This window comes from Boleophthalmus pectinirostris, unplaced genomic scaffold (assembly GCF_026225935.1).
Source record: "Boleophthalmus pectinirostris isolate CB_2022bp ecotype Guang Dong unplaced genomic scaffold, ASM2622593v1 HiC_scaffold_18, whole genome shotgun sequence".
Classification (NCBI taxonomy): domain Eukaryota; kingdom Metazoa; phylum Chordata; class Actinopteri; order Gobiiformes; family Gobiidae; genus Boleophthalmus; species Boleophthalmus pectinirostris.
In genome coordinates, this window is record NW_026571133.1 from 25,416,214 (window position 1) to 25,432,794 (window position 16,581).

A 16,581-nucleotide genomic window follows, 5' to 3' on the forward strand; every position below is an offset into this window, starting at 1 on the left:
TGCATGATCCATACTGAAAACACTAGTTTCTCCAAGAGCCGTTCTACTACAGTCACGACAGAACTGCTGTTTGACGGCACGGGTAATACAAGGCTCCTACTGCGCATGCGTACAGTTGCTGACCTTCCGCACTATCAAACAGCATGGCAGCTCGGGCACTAATGAGAGGTAAAATATGTGTTTCATATCTTAACCAAAACTTTAGAAATACTGCCATGGACTGACTAATGTATGTACTGTATATTAGGCCTTTGCAGGTCAGGTTTGTTATGTGGGAACCAGCGTTATTCAACACCAGCGGTTATAAAAACACTACCACCTACACATGACGACGTAACGGGTTAGTTAAATCGCATTAGTTTGTAAGCACAGTCACATTGACAGTTGTCATTTAACAGTTTTGTATATCTTTGTTTACAGATAAGGTCATAAACCTACCCCTTGATAAGCCAGATTTCTTCCGTGTATCAGAACTCTTCTCACTAAAAGACTTGTTCGATGCAAGAGTACATCTCGGCCACAAGAAAGGATGCCGACACAGGTATTGTCTAACTTGGTTTGTACATGAAAAGAGGGGGGAAAAAAACCCAAAACACCAGTTACATCAGTTATAGGAAAACCATGTAGCCTGAGCTCTTAGCTATTACAATTACAACCGAACCTCTCAGTGTATGGACAGCATATATTGCTGAGGCTGCACTAGCACTCAGTCGGCTGCAAGGTGCTGCTGCGGTTCAGGTAGTGAAGAGTCAGATCAGAGAGAATTTAGACCAACTGTATTTCATTAATGAAACTCATGTAGGGCCTATTCTGCTTTCTGAATAGATATTATCTTGAGAACCAAAACACCATATTATAACAAACAGCTTGGCCATCATGGCCATTGTTTTTGTCATCAAGAATAAATCAGCATTACAGCTGTTACTGGTATAAGCTGTATTTGGTTTGGACATATTACATGGCTAATTAAGGCATTTATCTGAAAATATCCATAATTTCATTTATCCAAAATAAAAGTGGTGTCTTTTTTTTTTTTTTTTTTCCCCTATAAACGACTATTGTGCAATTTAGGCCCTTGTTTACAGTATGACTGATAGATAACTGGCTACATAGAGGTAATTGTTTATGTCACATCTGCTGCCCATATCCAACTAGAAAGTAAATGAAAAACTTCATAGCAAAATGAAAGATTATATATATATATATATATATATATATATATATATATATATATTACATTTATGATATTTATTTTGTTTTGTTTTTTTGCAGACTTATGGAGCCATATCTCTATGGAAGCCGTTTAGATCAAGATATTATAGATCTGGACAAGACTATGGAGCATCTTCAACAGGCCCTTAACTTTACTGCACACATTGCATACAGGGGTGGTATTATACTCTTTGTCAGTCGGAGACGCCAATTTGTCCACCTAGTAGAGAACACTGCCAAGGAGTGTGGAGAGTACGCCCATACAAGATACTGGCAAGGAGGGCTACTTACCAACGCCCCTGTCCAGTATGGGCCTGGAGTCCGCCTACCAGATCTCATGATTTTCCTCTCCACTCTTAACAATGTGTTTCAGACACATGTGGGAATCAGAGATGCAGCTAAAATGAATATTCCAACGATTGGTGTTGTGGATTCGAACTGCAATCCATCCCTGGTCACATACCCCATCCCTGGTAATGATGATACCCCAGTGGCCGTGGAAATGTACTGCCGCTTATTCAAGATGACAGTCAACCGTGCAAAAGACAAAAGACGGCAAATGGATCTTCTTCATGGCTTGATAACACCCTCCATCCAAAATTCATGACATTTATTTCTGGGTTATAAAGACAACTACAGGTCATTCTGAAACATTTTGTCCACATTGTAATCATACTGTAATGGGCCTCTTTGTTCTGTCATGTTTTTTTTTACTGGTAACTTTCATGTCCAAGTTGAATTAACTCTGCGTTTATTCTCATTTAAAGCTGTAAATTATTCAAAAGTCAATAAGAAATGTGACGTGAAGAGTCCTCAATCATGCATTGGTGATGAGTTTCTAAAATGCACACATAAAATAAATAAAGCATTGCCTTTATTTCAAATTGCTTTTCCTGATGTTAAAATAGGTCACACTAGTAGGCGCTCAAGTGTTGTATGAGGTCATTTGGGCTTTTTGACTTTCCGTAGTTTGTTGGGCTGCTGTGCCTCATGCAGCTGTCAGTTCATGTCATCAGTATCCTGCTCGCGATTTCTCTTTAAAAAAGTAGAACGGTGAGTAGCCTACACAGGGATCTATTTAAGCTTTTCTCGTCGTAGTGTTGGTTAGATCAACCAAAACTAACCCACAATGGTTATTAAGGAGATTGCCTGTAGGCCTAACTACAACTACACTGCTTGATACCATAGACCGTATAAGGCTTCTAGATTGCTACTAAATTTCTTGCGGATTCGCTGCAACAGGTTTGCTTTTACACAGCCTATACTTTTCAATAAAAGTAGACCCATACCATGAGTGAAAGTACAGGCATTTGCAACGTTATTACTGGTCTTTTAGCACAGAGAGAAGCCTACTAGAGGCCAAATTTACACCCACTCTATTTGGTATTCGGTTACACTAGGGAGAGAACTCCCCATTCCAGACGATTTACAGTGTCACGCTTAAGACTGTAGATGGCGCTATTGCGCCTAAAGTGTCAGGTGGGTAGGTCATGATCATTACTCACACTTTGGCACATTTGAGAGAAATGTTAGTTTTTACCATTTTGACTGGAATTAATGTAGAAATGTGTTTCATAATCAAGATTCAGTGATGTAGGGAAATTGTTTGTTGTTTGCAATTAAGTGTAATGAATGCCTTTCTCTTAACAGATTTACAACTTGGAGTTGATGTTCAACCATGGAGAGGCCAGCAGAGCCGTTTCCCCATTTTAAGCTGTAAGCAAGCTACTAAGAAATCTTAAACATACTCGTCATACACTATATTTGTCATATTGCCCCTAGAGACGCAGCTTTGACATTTGTGTCAATAGTTGTGCACTTTGTGGGCAGAAAGTAACTGGCTCACGATGGCCCAATCCTCGTGTTTGGTGTACTTTGGGTATGGAACCGGGCCAGATACAGATTAATTTTTAATTAAAAGCAAAACATGCAAAAAAAACCCAAAAAAAAACATGCATCTGTGTCTTAACTATTTTTTTAGAAGTTGCTGCTGGCTGTGAAGAACAACATGCAGTGTGGAAGCAAAGGTATACAATAGGCATGTGTTGGTAGGATGTGCACGTAGGACTGAGATTTATAGTGCTACCCTTTGATATTCCCTATCAGAGTGGCCATGTCTTCTCCTTGTCTTTGTCATTGTGACCAAAATGTAAAGCATATCTACTTTCATGCCTCTATTTAGTTTTCCTTTTCTTTATTACAAGGGATTTCCACTCATCATTGTTTTTGAACTTTTTGTTCTGATGTTTTATGTACTGTTTAGGGAATAATTTATTATGTATCTTTATATTACTCTGAAATGCCCCATCTATTTTGTAAAAAGCATGTTGTAACAATGCGGAAAACACTGATGGCATCTGTGTAAAATAAAGTCTTGTTTCTTTTGGAAAGTCTTGTTTTTTTAATTTATCATTAATCTATATATTGATTTTCATTTGATTAATTTTTATTTGAGCAATTGGTTATACAATGTAACCATTGAGAAAACATTTTTTAATCAAATACTATGAAAATGACAGCGCTGCTCAAAAGGAGTAAGCAGAAGCAAAATACTTAATTAATAAATCTAAACAAAATATGTCCAAATGTTATTTAGTTATTTTTTATTTATTTCTCTTCAAAATAAATTAACAAATGAATATATTATTACCTCCGCCAAGCAGGTTATGTTTTTGCCGGCGTTTGTCTGTTTGTTTGTTTGTTTGTTTGTCTGTTAGCAACATAACTCAAAAAGTTATGGACCGATTTTGATGAAATTTTCAGGATTTGTTGGAAATGTGAAAAGGAAGAACTGATTTCATTTTGGGGGTGATCCGGAAGAAATCCTGGATTCTGAATCACTTTGAAATTTTAGTTAACATTGTGGTAAATGGGGCCAAAAGTTTTGTTTCTCAATATCTCGGTTAATTATTGACCAAACCCCATGAAATTTGACTCAGGGATTGACAATGGGATCCTCTTTCATATTCCAAAGGCTGATCCGGATCTGATCCAGAAGACTGATTTTATCGAAATTTATATAAAAAATGGGGATAGTCCTTGGCGATGGTCTGCGCTCTCTGAGTGCTTTTCTAGTTAGCAATTTATTAAACCTTCCAGGCATACATATGGAATTTCTATCGGCAAATGACAAACAGCTGATAGAGCAGTCGCACTTCCCCTTTAATAAAGCGCAGCGGTGATGATGATGAGGAGGAGTAGCTGGAAACAAGAGGCTGCGCGCTCAACGGGAGACACGCGATACATACATATATATATGTGTTTTATTTCTATTTACTGCATCATAAATACATGGACCTAATTATAGTGCATTGGCGTGTTGTTCATTTTAACAATTTTGCTGTGTTAACAATAGCATAGCTCAACTCACGAAAAGAGAAATGAAACTGCGCTTTTTCAAGGACGCAAGCTTTATCCCCTCTGGAAAATTATTTCTACTGAATTACGTTTTGTAGTCATGTTTTAAGTCACAAAAAAGGAAACATGCTAAACACCGCGGTTTATAGGCGCGCTTTTGGCTGTTTGCTGCGTATGGCGCAGGTCGCTGCAAGGATGTAGCGTAAAGGTATCCCTGCTGTATGTTCACGCCGCACAGTCGCTCATTATGCCGAGGGCTTTTCGGAGACTGGTCCATTTGGTGCTCTTCTGTCCCTTGTCCAAAGGAGTTCAGGTATCATGTACAACACGACTAACGCTTTTATTAGGCCATATATTATCTGCTATATCCATGATGCACGATGTTGTCAATTGTGTCGGTGCAGCGCCTTTCTTCAGGAAATAATTTTTTGTTTTGTTTTTAAGTTTTGCAATTGCACTAACCAGTGTATTCTTTAATCATGTTGACAAGATAAAGGCAATATTTTAATTTACTTATTCCTAATACTTCGTTGCGTCCGTGATGTAGGCCTACAAAAAAATCTGCATTCATACCTCTCTTCTTATTTCATCCTCCACAGACTCGCTTTCCTGTGATCAAGGTGAAGTACCTGCTGCTGGCATGGCTGGGCGTTCTCATCACCAGCTGGGTCCTTTACATGCAGTATGCCTCTTACTCTGAACTCTGTCGTGGCCATGTCTGCCAAATGGTTATAGTGAGTATAATCTAATATAGGTCTTCCAACCCAGTTGACTATATCCCAAAACATCTTTTGTGTGTTCATTCCAAAGCATGACTCATTTCTTGTAATCAATGTGATTTAAACAGGAAGGGAAGCTTGTAGATTGGATTAACCATAAGAAATATGAATGGCCAGCAGTCTCTTTGTGATAATCAGTGTACTGTGTAACTGACTGGTTTATTTGCAGTGTGACCATTATAAAAGAGGCATCATATCTGGCTCATCTTGCAAGGCTTTGTGTGACCAAAAATCTTTGACCATGCAGCGTTGTATGTCCACAACCTCAACACATCAGGTAAAAAATAAATAAAAATGGAACGGTCAAACAGACTTTATGCTAAAAGCAAACTCATGCAATCTGAAATATTTTGTATTGGTTTAAGATCTACAGTGGACTGTGGAAGGAGAGACCTGTTATTATTAAGTGTGGTCTTGATGATCCAGTCAGTGCAGATGGGATCCCAGAGTCTGGACTGAGGCATGAGCTGAGTTTATTTGACAAACCAACACGAGGGACGTCAATGGATGAATTTAAAGACATGCTGCACACTTTTCTCAAGGTAATTAAAGAACATTTGAAAACTATATTCATGAGTTACTTTAAAGGGGCACTATATGACTTTTCTGGTGAAGGGTTCGCCACCTGCTTGTCTCTTGTGACACCACTATGCTAAAATACAGGTCAGATCTGTGGAGAGATGAGCAGCTCACATTAAACATGTTTTTCAAGGTATTTTTGAGCAATAATAATAATAATAATAATAATAAACACCAATAATTTAATAAATGCTATACAAATATGTGTAATGTAATACTGGGGAACATTCTAAGCAACATAATATTCATCTTCAAGGAGACAAGCAGGTGTTGTTCCAACCACAGGAAATTTACGCAGTACACCTTTAAATAATTACATGGTTAATTCTGTTATTCTCTTATAGACAAACCTTGGAGAGCAGCCATCTTTAAACACCTTAGTGGATCGGGTTATTACGCTGGCAGATATTAACCAGGATGGTAAAGTGTCGCTTGCAGAGGCAAAATCCATTTGGGCTCTTCTTCAAATCAATGAATTCCTCCTGATGGTGGCGCTGCAGGAGAAGGAGCACACTCCCAAGCTGCTGGGATTCTGTGGTGACCTATATGTGACTGAACGAGTGAGCCATAGTTCACTGTATCGATTAGAGGTGCCCCATTATCTGCAGTCTGTGGTTCCTGAGGCTCTGAGCTCTGGTTTGAATCACTGGCTTGCTCCAACTTGGCCACGCAGAGCACGAATTACTATTGGTTTATTAGAATTTGTAGAAGAAGTTTTTCATGGTTCATATGGAAGCTTTTTAATATGTGATGCCAGTCCTCATCACGTTGGCTATAATGTTAAGTATGATTGCAAAATGGCCAATCTGCGCAGTGTGGCTTCTGAGGCAGTGGTGCGAGGCTATCTCAAAGGACGGCACTGTGAAACCAATGCAGACTGTACTTATGGACGAGATTGTACTGCCACCTGTGACAGACTGGTGAAACAGTGTAACACCGAAGTGGTACAACCCAACCTGGCAAAGGTGTGTGTGTTGCTGCAGGACTTTCTGTTATTTGGCGCACCATCAGATGTGCGTGGAGATTTGGAAAAGCAGCTTCGGACCTGTGTGACACTTAATGGACTGGCAAGCCAAATGGAAGTTCACCACTCACTAGTTCTTAATAACTTAAAGACACTGTTGTGGAAGAAGATTTCAAACACACAGTACTCATGAGAACTTGCCAGCATAAATTACTGATAGTAATAATTATGTAGGCTAAATGTACAGTTTTAGAGAGGACTGTTGCCAATTTATTTTCTTGAATAACTGTGGATATCAGGAAGCTGTGAAACAAGATTAAAACAACAAAATATTCTCAGGACCTTGCCTATCTATAATTTTACACTCACACCACAGGTCATTGAGTTCAAAGGCTACTTTTCAGGGCAAAAGAGTAACCTATGTCTATGACCAGACATCCCTGTTTACCTGAGACAGTCCTAGTTTTGGGCCCACTGTCCCATGTCCCGGTAGATTCATTCAAAACAATTGATTTGTCCCAGTCTTACAAAATACCCATTTATTCCTTGTTTTGACCCACCAACAGTAAAGAGAGGGCTATAACTGGTCATTTGTTTAGCCAAAATACAAAAAAATAAAAAACGAACAAAAAACAACAACACAAAAACGTGCTCAATTTTACTAGATTATATACTAACTCACACGTGACTCAGGAAAGATATGTGAATAAGTCTAAATAGACTGACTACCTAATATAATTCTTAATTGCACGCTGTTTTCACAATTTATCACCAATTTCACAAAATATCACCAACCACCCAAACCCGTGAGTGCCCAGTTTTTAATTCTGAAACTCTGCTCTCTATGGCAAATAATGAAAAAAAAAAAACAAGGAATGGAAACTGTGCCCGATCTTACTTGGTTCTACAACTGTATTCTCACTCTGTGACCCTTTCAGTTAGTCCTAAATTAGTGATTTAGTTTAGACCTGGAATAGTTTAAAATACAACATGGGTCTACTATCTTTAAAGAGGATGGCTGCATACCATATTAAGTGTTCCCTGAACCTAACCCGTCACTCTGTGGGATATCTTGTGTTGGCGATATGGAGGATAAGGTATGATGTTTCCTTATTGTGTCAGAATAGCAAAAGTATTCATTTCTAAATATATGCTAGTCAATAACCCTTTTAAACTGCAATAGCATCAGCAGTCTGAGCCGAGTGAACGCTATCCAAATGGTCTGTCATCCCCTCGTCCCCATGATGGTACTTCAGGTGTTATCGGAAATGTATTTTCCATATTTACAATTAGACATGAGGAATGATATATGTATTTACAATTTAGAGTAGCCCATCATAATAAGACTCGTAATGTGAAATGTGTGCTTTGGAGATAACGAAACGAACGTTATGCCATTAACTGAAGCGAACTGAGGGGAGACGGAGGGGATTACGATGGGCTAGAAAGGTAGCATCAGATGGCGTGCACACCATAGACAGTAGCGCACACGGAGGCTGGTCTTCTGTTGCTGAGCTGCTGAACAACACAGGACACGGGACGGGGGGAGGTGGACTGCGGACACACAGCAGATTGTGGCACTGGGCGTTTCAGGGAAGTCAAAATGCTGCATGTAGCTAGACCTCATCGGTCATGACCGCACTACAGGGCAATAATGTCGAAAGGACAACGGGACTAAAAGGCAAGGTTGACATGTTACGGCCAGCTCAGCTATCGGCTAGCTATTAGCGTACTAGCTCTGGAAGAAGGAGCCACTAGCAGCAAGTAGCAAGTTTTCTCTGCTGTTTTTGATCGGCTTGCTTTACGTCCCTAGCTCAGTGATTTGCCCAGTGGTTTAGTCCAATATCGGGTATAGGTAAGTGGCTACTTTGTTCATTTATTTTTAATTACAATTCAAAGCAGCAACTAATGTTGTTTTATTTCTGCAGAGTAACGTTAGCTTGACTTGCACCCGGCATCGGATCACTGCGTTTACTACAGGATTCACTGTGCCCTGTTTGGCAGCGTCTGTCAAATCTGTGGACGTGAACAGCTGTATCATGCTCCTGTAAAGGTTCAGATCGAGCAAATGAAATCACTGGTCCAGGATGCAGAGAAGGAGGGTGTCGATTCCGAGGAGCTGGTGTCAATGCCTTCTCCTTCGGCCTCTGTCTCTCCAGACGCTCCCAGTATCACCATAACTGGACGAGATACGAACAATTTGAGCACCTGTCGAAATAGAAGCAAAAGTCGTGGGAAACCAGCTAAAGAAGACAAAAACTTAAGTGTCAAACACAATAAAGATCCACCTTTCCACAGTTCTCTTCTAGGACAAAAACAAAACAGACAAGAGAATGAGAGAACTCTTCTTATCAGAGGAACTGAGAAAGTTCTGCAGGGTAGGTCCGAGCCCAATGGCAACTATATGAACAACCCCCATTTGAAAAACATTCAGGATCACGAAAATGGAATTAAACATCCACGGAAGAAGAAACCTGTGACCGTGGACTCCTCAAAGGCCAAAACCTCACTGGAGGCTCTGAAAATCAGCATCAAGCATCTCAAATGGAAAGAGGTTAGTAATGAAATGTTTGGTCATTACAAATAGCAACATAAGGACTATTTACACCATATGAAAATATAGGGCTTTAAATGCACCAATAGGAGATTATATTTAAATTGAAGCCATCTGGAGCCACTTTATCTTATACATTCCGAATACATGAACTAATTTTATCAGGTAGTATTGCACCCAATTCCATAAATGATGACATTATTAAATAATACACAACGATATTACCATTTGCATTCTCCACAATAAATGAAGCTGTATAAAATTACTGATGAAAGTTGTTCAGGATAAAGCCCTATAAACTTGAATCATTTATGTGCAGAGCAAATCGATCTTGCTTGCCACTAACTCAACCCAGTTGAGTGGTATGCACGCATGCAATTAATACCTGTTGTCTGCTATTATTACCTGAGTCTACATTATGCATGAGGCGTAACAGAGGTCAAAGCCATGGGGTAAGTGAAGTAAACTCAAGTTATTGCCCTTGACAAAAAGAGTCTGGCACACATCTTAAAGATCTGGTAATTCATGAAAGAAACATGAGCTGACACTGGCCTTGTTTGCTCTTATGCGTAACTACAGTGTGTCTGATGTTTCTATGAAAGCAGTGGATCTGTGGGTCAACCAGTGTAACACATAGTCAACGGGTTAGCACAGTTACTGCAAGGTAATCAGGTCATGGGTTCACTGTTGGTCAGGACTGGATCAAAGATTTTAGCTTTTCTCCTATTTTAGCTTTCTTTGAGACTTTGTATGTATCATATCATGTATATTAACATCATTTAAAATGTAATATTTACTCACTGTTGGGGGTTCAAAAGAGGGTCAGCTGTCATCACACTTGTAGCACGTGTGGTTCGTACAACAGTCGGAAATGATTAGCATTAAGCTCCTGTAATCCAACAGACTCTTTACTCATTTGAGGTGTAATAGTCAATGCAGGGATATCATAAGTAACAGGTTGGAGTGCGTCTAATTTAATTCCTTCACATCTAATAACACTGTTGTATTGATTGTTGTTCAGTCAATGATTGTAATGTATTGATTAGTTTAACAATTTTGGGTAAATGCACCCATGCAAAATGTAAATAAACTAATATTTCTAAATACAGGCTGAGTAGACTCTAAATCAATTTTGTGACCTCTTGAATCAATGCAAACAATATTTATTTTACATACTCCTGTAAGCTGGTTATCAGGGCTGGTAGGATTTCCTCCTTAAAAGGCTTTAGTAGTATCTCTTCTTGATCCAGCAGCTTATCACATTGAGGTGGCACACCTGACCTTCCCGTTTTGGCCACGATTAACCCTGCCCTGTCTTGTCATTGTAAAGTACCATTGTAAACACCTGAGTCACGCTAGATGGTTGCTTGTTTCTACACAGTTTCCCATGGGACGACGAGCTGCCTGTGACATATACTGGCATGGTGTGTCTTTCCACGACAATGAACATATTGTCTCTGGGCAGGTCAACAAGTTTCCAGGTGAATCACGTTAATTGTAAATATGCATGATTTTGTGCAAAGGAATATGTTGTAAAGATTTCACAAATTATTATTCCCAATGTAATGATGTTGAATTTCTTTATTTGTCATTATATCTGAAATCATAGGAATGGTTGAGATGCTGAGGAAGATCAACATGAGCCGTGCTATGCGTACTATGCAGGAGCTGTTCCCAGAGGAGTATGACTTCTATCCCCGCTCATGGATTTTACCTGAAGAGTACCAGCAGTTCACCACACAGGTTATCACACTAGGGAAAGGCACATCCCTTTATTAAATGTATTGAGTGTAAACATAATCTATAAATTGGCTGCTAGTTTAGGTGGACCTATATTAATGATTTAATAATAATTAATATATTCATAATTATTATAATTAATAATTGGTTAAAAAAAACATCTATATAAATCTGCCAAGTTAAAGCACTTAACATTCCTGCCAAAAAGTAGATCCAAATGTCATTATGGCAAAACCCTGATATCTACTGAATCGACTGAAAGTATTGTGCACTATATGTCCAGTAGAGGGCATCACAATCTTATATTTCATATTGCAAGACATGACTCAGCCATCTGCTGTAGTCCATTAATGATTGCATCGTGTTGTATATATTATATTTGTACCAAATCATTCATACATTCCAGATTTGTGAAAGTGTTCACTGACAATGGCAATAAACATTGTCCTGATTCTGATTTTGTTATTTGAATTTGTGTAGATTCGCATGGTGAAGGAGAGCGATGCAACTGTCAACCACACCTTTATAGTTAAGCCAGATGGGGGCTCTCAGGGAGACGGTATCTACCTCATCCGTGACCCCAGTGACCTGAAGCTTGTTGCTGGGTCACAGGCCAAACAAGGTGTTGTCCAGGAGTACATTCATAAGCCATTACTCATCGACAAGCTCAAATTTGACATCCGCCTGTATGTGCTCATCAAGTCACTGGAACCACTGGAGATCTACATTGCCAAGGAAGGGCTAACACGCTTTTGCACAGAGCCTTACCAGGTAGTAGCTCTCTAATCCAAGACCTCTGCAAAATTATATCCTCCTACTTTTCTTGTACCATACTGATGTATTTATTCGCAATTTTGTAAGGAGCCAAGCCAGAAGAATCTCAGCCATGTCTTCATGCATCTGACAAATTACTCCCTCAATGTTCACAGTGGCAACTTTGTCCACTCCGACAGCCAGAGCACAGGTAGCAAGCGCACTCTTTCCAGTGTGCTGTACAGGCTCGCCGCTAAAGGAGTGGACATCAAGAAGGTGTGGTCTGACATTATCGCATTGGTCATTAAGACCGTTATTGCTGTGGTGCCTGAACTGAAGGTCTACTACCAGGCAGAAATACCTCCTGGCAAACCTGGACCTACATGCTTTCAGGTTGGTTACACTTTTAATTTTGTTTAGTTAGACCTGCACCTGCAGAAAATATAATAACTGTCTTCCAAAAATTATTAGATATTAGGATTTGATATACTCCTGATGAAGAACCTGAAACCAGTTTTGCTAGAAGTTAACTCCAATCCAAGCATGAGGATTGAGCATGAGCAAGAGGTAAGAATCAATAAAACTATGCAAAATGTAAAAAAAAAAATCACACATAATGGTCTTGTATTATGTAAAACAAAGAGACATGCCTAGAGATTGTGCAAATTGTGCAAGGTTGAGTGCCAGTTACCCTCTATAGAGCTGAATAGAAGTCACAAAACACAACAGAAGCTAGCTATTGGTTTAGTATAATTTTAACAGATTTTAACTGCTCCACTCCTCAGTGTACTTGCAGATGAGTTGTGTAGTGCGTGAGAGCAGGGAGGCAAGACTGTCACTGGTTTTCCAACTAGTGATCAGAGAAGAGTGACCTTAGTGTGAGCGTTAAGCAGGAGTCTTTCTGCATTTAGGCTCTGAGGAGCTATTCTTCTCTGATGGCTCATTTTATTTTTCATTTGTTCTGATGCGAATGACAAGTTTTCATAGAAGAGAGAGGGAGAAAGAGCAGGGGGGAAATCAAAGGGATCTGCATAAATAACATATGATATTGTGATATCATTGTGTAACCTTGGAACAAAAAAGTAATGATAATGAAATTTAATGTGTGGCTACACTATAATAAAGTCAGCACATTTCACCTGCTTGCTTTTTGTGTGGTCCAGATCACACCAGGTGTATTTGAATATGTTCCCAGTCCTGTGGATGAAGAGGTGAAAGTGAATGTGATCAGAGACACACTGCGCCTTATGGATCCCAGCCGCAAGAAACCGCCAATGTAAAAACACACACACACGTTTGAAGCTTGGACTTTCATTTTTAAGGACGCACCCGTCCCCTCTCACGGCCCATTCCCTCTCAAAGCCCATCTCCTCAGTCCTCAGCAGCTCTATAGAAGCCTGTTAAATGGTTTGTGGTGAGAACACACAGCCAACTATACATAAGTCTGATGGTTGTCTGGATGAGTAGTAGCCCAAGTGTTGCCTGCTTATAAATCCTCTCCTCTACTCTTTGAGTTTTTTGTTGGACAGTTTTTCTTCCATGACAAAAGGATTTACCATTTCCCTTCCTCCTTGCATCTCCATCTTTTCCCTTCTCTTTCATCTGTGAAATATGCTTTTGTCTCAGGAATAACATTCATATTCTGGACTTGTACTTCATATTGAATCCCTTTTCATATTCATTGGTGCACCTTTGTCCTGCTTTAATCAGCAGAACATATAATATTTGTGAATGGATACTGGCTTTCACTACTGACATTATTAGATGTTTGAATAATCTACCTTTTTAAAATCTATTTTTACAGTTAAAATATCTACCAGGCCTCGGAATTATGAATTAGGGTTGCTATTTACATTTAATCTTCCAAAGTTATCCAAATTATTTATTTCAGATTCATATTATATATATTGCCATTTTATCTTTCAAAGAAAGATTTTGTCCTTTTGTGATTATTATTTTTTTTTTTTCCCAGAAAAAAAAAAATTTACTTTATTAATTTTAGCAACATTAGTAACAACACTAATATCTTCCTGGCGGAAGAAAAGTTAATTAACATTAGTTTTCAAAATATGCATTAAATCCATATTTAGACCAAACTTATTCCAACTGAGTATACTTTGAATAGAGAGAGTGTAAGTATTTCAGACTTGGGTGATAAGTAGAAAAAAACATCTCAATAGTCTAATTACAAGGAGTGCATCTTTGTCCTGTGGGGAATGTGTGTTTGATGGATGACTCACGTTCTCCGCGGGCTCTGACTTTAGCAGTTATGAAAAGATGGCGTCAGTTCAAAATGGTGTTCAGTCACTCTGTCCTTTTCTTGTGCCACACAGCTGAACCACATTTCTTTATGAACCTGTCTCCATTCAGTGCTCACCTTTCCCTCTTCATCCTCTTCATCTCCTTCATCGTGGGTCCTGCTGCATGCGCTGTGTGCCGTGTGCATACACAGGCCTCTCTGTGTGAGGCTGTCAGCAGCTGCAGCAGACGTGCCCATCCTGTCTAAACAGATAGGGGTGATGTCCTTTTGAGCGCTCTGCTGTGGGATGACTGATTCTGTTAAACCGTCAGCAGGGCTCTCTCACACTGTTCACTCATTTATGAAGAGGGAGAGTGTTCCACAACAGGCAGCAGCACTGTAAACCTGGAAGCACCTAGAGGCACCTGCCTGTTCAGAGTAGTTGAAGATAGAGACTCACACCAAAGACATTGGGTAAAACCTTGTTAGATACATTTGGAAATTGGTTAGACCCAGTCTGAGTTAATATTTAAAGAAAAAAATAAAATAAAATAGAGGAACTTTGCAATTTGCTGCTGCTTTGATAACCATTGACATGCATATTTCATTAGTTAGTTTATGTTTATTCTGTCTTTAATAGTGATAATATGACTATATTTTATTCTGCATGAATTAGAAACGTTTTAATTTCAAATGTTTAAAATACCATTTCAAGACATGGTCAAAATTATCAGTATACATGAATAAGTTGATAAGTTCTTTTTATGCTATTGTGATAGTTGTTAAGCATTTAAAAATAGCCGTTGTTACTCTTGACTGACCAAGGGTTTGGAGAAGCCAGGGCAGGTGAGTTTTTATCCCTCACACAACATTACTCTTCACTGCCCTCTGCCAAGCCCCAAAGTAACTGCCAACTCATGGGAAAAGCATGGTGCATTCATTCAGGTTGTGCACTCTGTAAAAAATGTGACAAAAGCACATGGTGTTTTAGTTTATTGCAATGTCCTTTCAGGATGAAGCCTATAATTCAGACCTGGGAATAAACAGAATTACTGTATATGTGCAGAGGTGGTGGGCCAGTGTAATTTGAAAGTATTTGTGTATTTGTATCCAGAGCACTGTCCAGACCTGGAGGAGAAGCTTCAGAAGAGATTTCTGCAGAGCCTGAGTCCCCCGTGTCCAATCCAGAGGAAGCCCTGCCCTCTCTGTGTCTCAAACAGGTCTACCCCAAATACACCAAACAGTTCAACCATCTGCGTTTGGTGGAGCGCATTGCAGCCCTCTTCATTCGCTTCCTGGGGGTTAAAGGCAACATGCGCCTGGGCCCTACAGCCTTTAGGACCTTCATCAGGTACATACAGGGATTGTATTCACACACATCTAATACTTTTATTTGGAGTCATACCTATTTACATGCATTTCCCTTTTACACAGGACTTGCAAACTTAGCAACAGTAGTTTCACAATGGCTTCTGTGGACATTCTCTACATTGACATCACACGGCGTTGGGCAGGAGCGGTGGCAGATTCCAGAGAAGCTGGTAATGTACTGAAACATTTTTAAAACAGGTGCCTGTTGTAAAGAAAGACTAACTAAATATTTAAAGAATGAGTGCAATAGTAGCTGTAGCTAATTTTAAATTTAATAAAGTTCAGATGACATTTGATGACACTTTAATAAGTGTAAGTGCAATTTACAACAAACTATAAAAGGTTGATTTGAAGCCAGTGCCCATAGTCTGCCTCATGTTTTGCAGGCATGGGTCTGCAAGCTTTTGTAGAGGCTTTCTTCTCACTGGCTGCACGCAGGTTCAAATCTCTGGGCCAGAGGCAGCAGGTGGTAGCTCTGCTGGAGCTGTGTGAGCTGAGTGTATGTGAGGAGAGGCGCTCAGTGAGCTGCAGCCGTGCTCTGTCTGGAGGCACCAGGACTCTGGCCCACACTGCACAGCTCTCTCCTGCTCCTCTGAGGAGAGCCGTCAGCCAGGACCAGCGTCTTCACTACAGACTCAAAGCCCGTGGCCTCAGGGTCAACGCAGACAACTGAGGGACACATGATGAACAACTGAGAGGCTGCCTTACATTGTGGCCACAGAGGGGCATGATGGGAATCATGGGAAGGAGGGTTGTATCCTGACTGAGTGAACAGTGCATGGTTGTTCAGTGTTACAGGGATGAAGGAGCAGGGAATCTGATTTGAGGCCTGACCATAGTTCACTATGGCTCGTTTTACTGGGCAGCTATTGGCCTCCTTCCACTGTATGTGCACACGCATCTTCTTTGTTGTGACTGATAAACTAGCTTTACCACTGGCATTTATAAAGCACTAAGCAGTGTCGAGGATGTGTATTTTTTTGAAATTGCACTTGAGTTTTGTTTGCACAGGTTGAATGCAAGTGTGACTGGT

General features: G+C 39.8%; 3 protein-coding genes and 1 long non-coding RNA gene across 4 annotated transcripts; all 4 read left to right on the top strand.

Moving 5' to 3' along the window:
- The first annotated feature begins 23 nt into the window (after positions 1-23).
- mrps2 (mitochondrial ribosomal protein S2) lies at positions 24-2,096 on the top strand. Its single transcript, XM_020921897.2, has 4 exons — positions 24-168; positions 248-340; positions 421-541; positions 1,273-2,096. The coding sequence occupies exons 1-4, from the start codon at positions 144-146 to the stop codon at positions 1,817-1,819; spliced, it is 786 nt and encodes a 261-aa protein (XP_020777556.1). The 5' UTR covers positions 24-143; the 3' UTR covers positions 1,820-2,096.
- A 175-nt stretch (positions 2,097-2,271) lies between these two features.
- On the top strand, positions 2,272-3,602 carry LOC129408926 (uncharacterized). Its single transcript, XR_008632178.1, has 3 exons — positions 2,272-2,454; positions 2,863-2,928; positions 3,194-3,602. It is a non-coding gene; the product is annotated as an uncharacterized LOC129408926 (long non-coding RNA).
- A 1,211-nt stretch (positions 3,603-4,813) lies between these two features.
- On the top strand, positions 4,814-7,084 carry dipk1b (divergent protein kinase domain 1B). The gene is made up of 5 exons (XM_020921943.2): positions 4,814-4,882; positions 5,169-5,303; positions 5,518-5,625; positions 5,714-5,890; positions 6,272-7,084. Exons 1-5 carry the CDS (start codon positions 4,817-4,819, stop codon positions 7,082-7,084), a joined length of 1,299 nt encoding a protein of 432 aa, XP_020777602.2. The 5' UTR covers positions 4,814-4,816.
- Positions 7,085-8,111: 1,027 nt separating this feature from the next.
- On the top strand, positions 8,112-16,512 carry ttll11 (tubulin tyrosine ligase-like family, member 11). The gene is made up of 11 exons (XM_020921774.2): positions 8,112-8,746; positions 8,820-9,445; positions 10,827-10,926; positions 11,055-11,188; positions 11,666-11,956; positions 12,047-12,331; positions 12,410-12,505; positions 13,102-13,214; positions 15,292-15,528; positions 15,612-15,718; positions 15,935-16,512. The coding sequence occupies exons 2-11, from the start codon at positions 8,960-8,962 to the stop codon at positions 16,219-16,221; spliced, it is 2,136 nt and encodes a 711-aa protein (XP_020777433.2). The 5' UTR covers positions 8,112-8,746; positions 8,820-8,959; the 3' UTR covers positions 16,222-16,512.
- Positions 16,513-16,581: the final 69 nt, after the last annotated feature.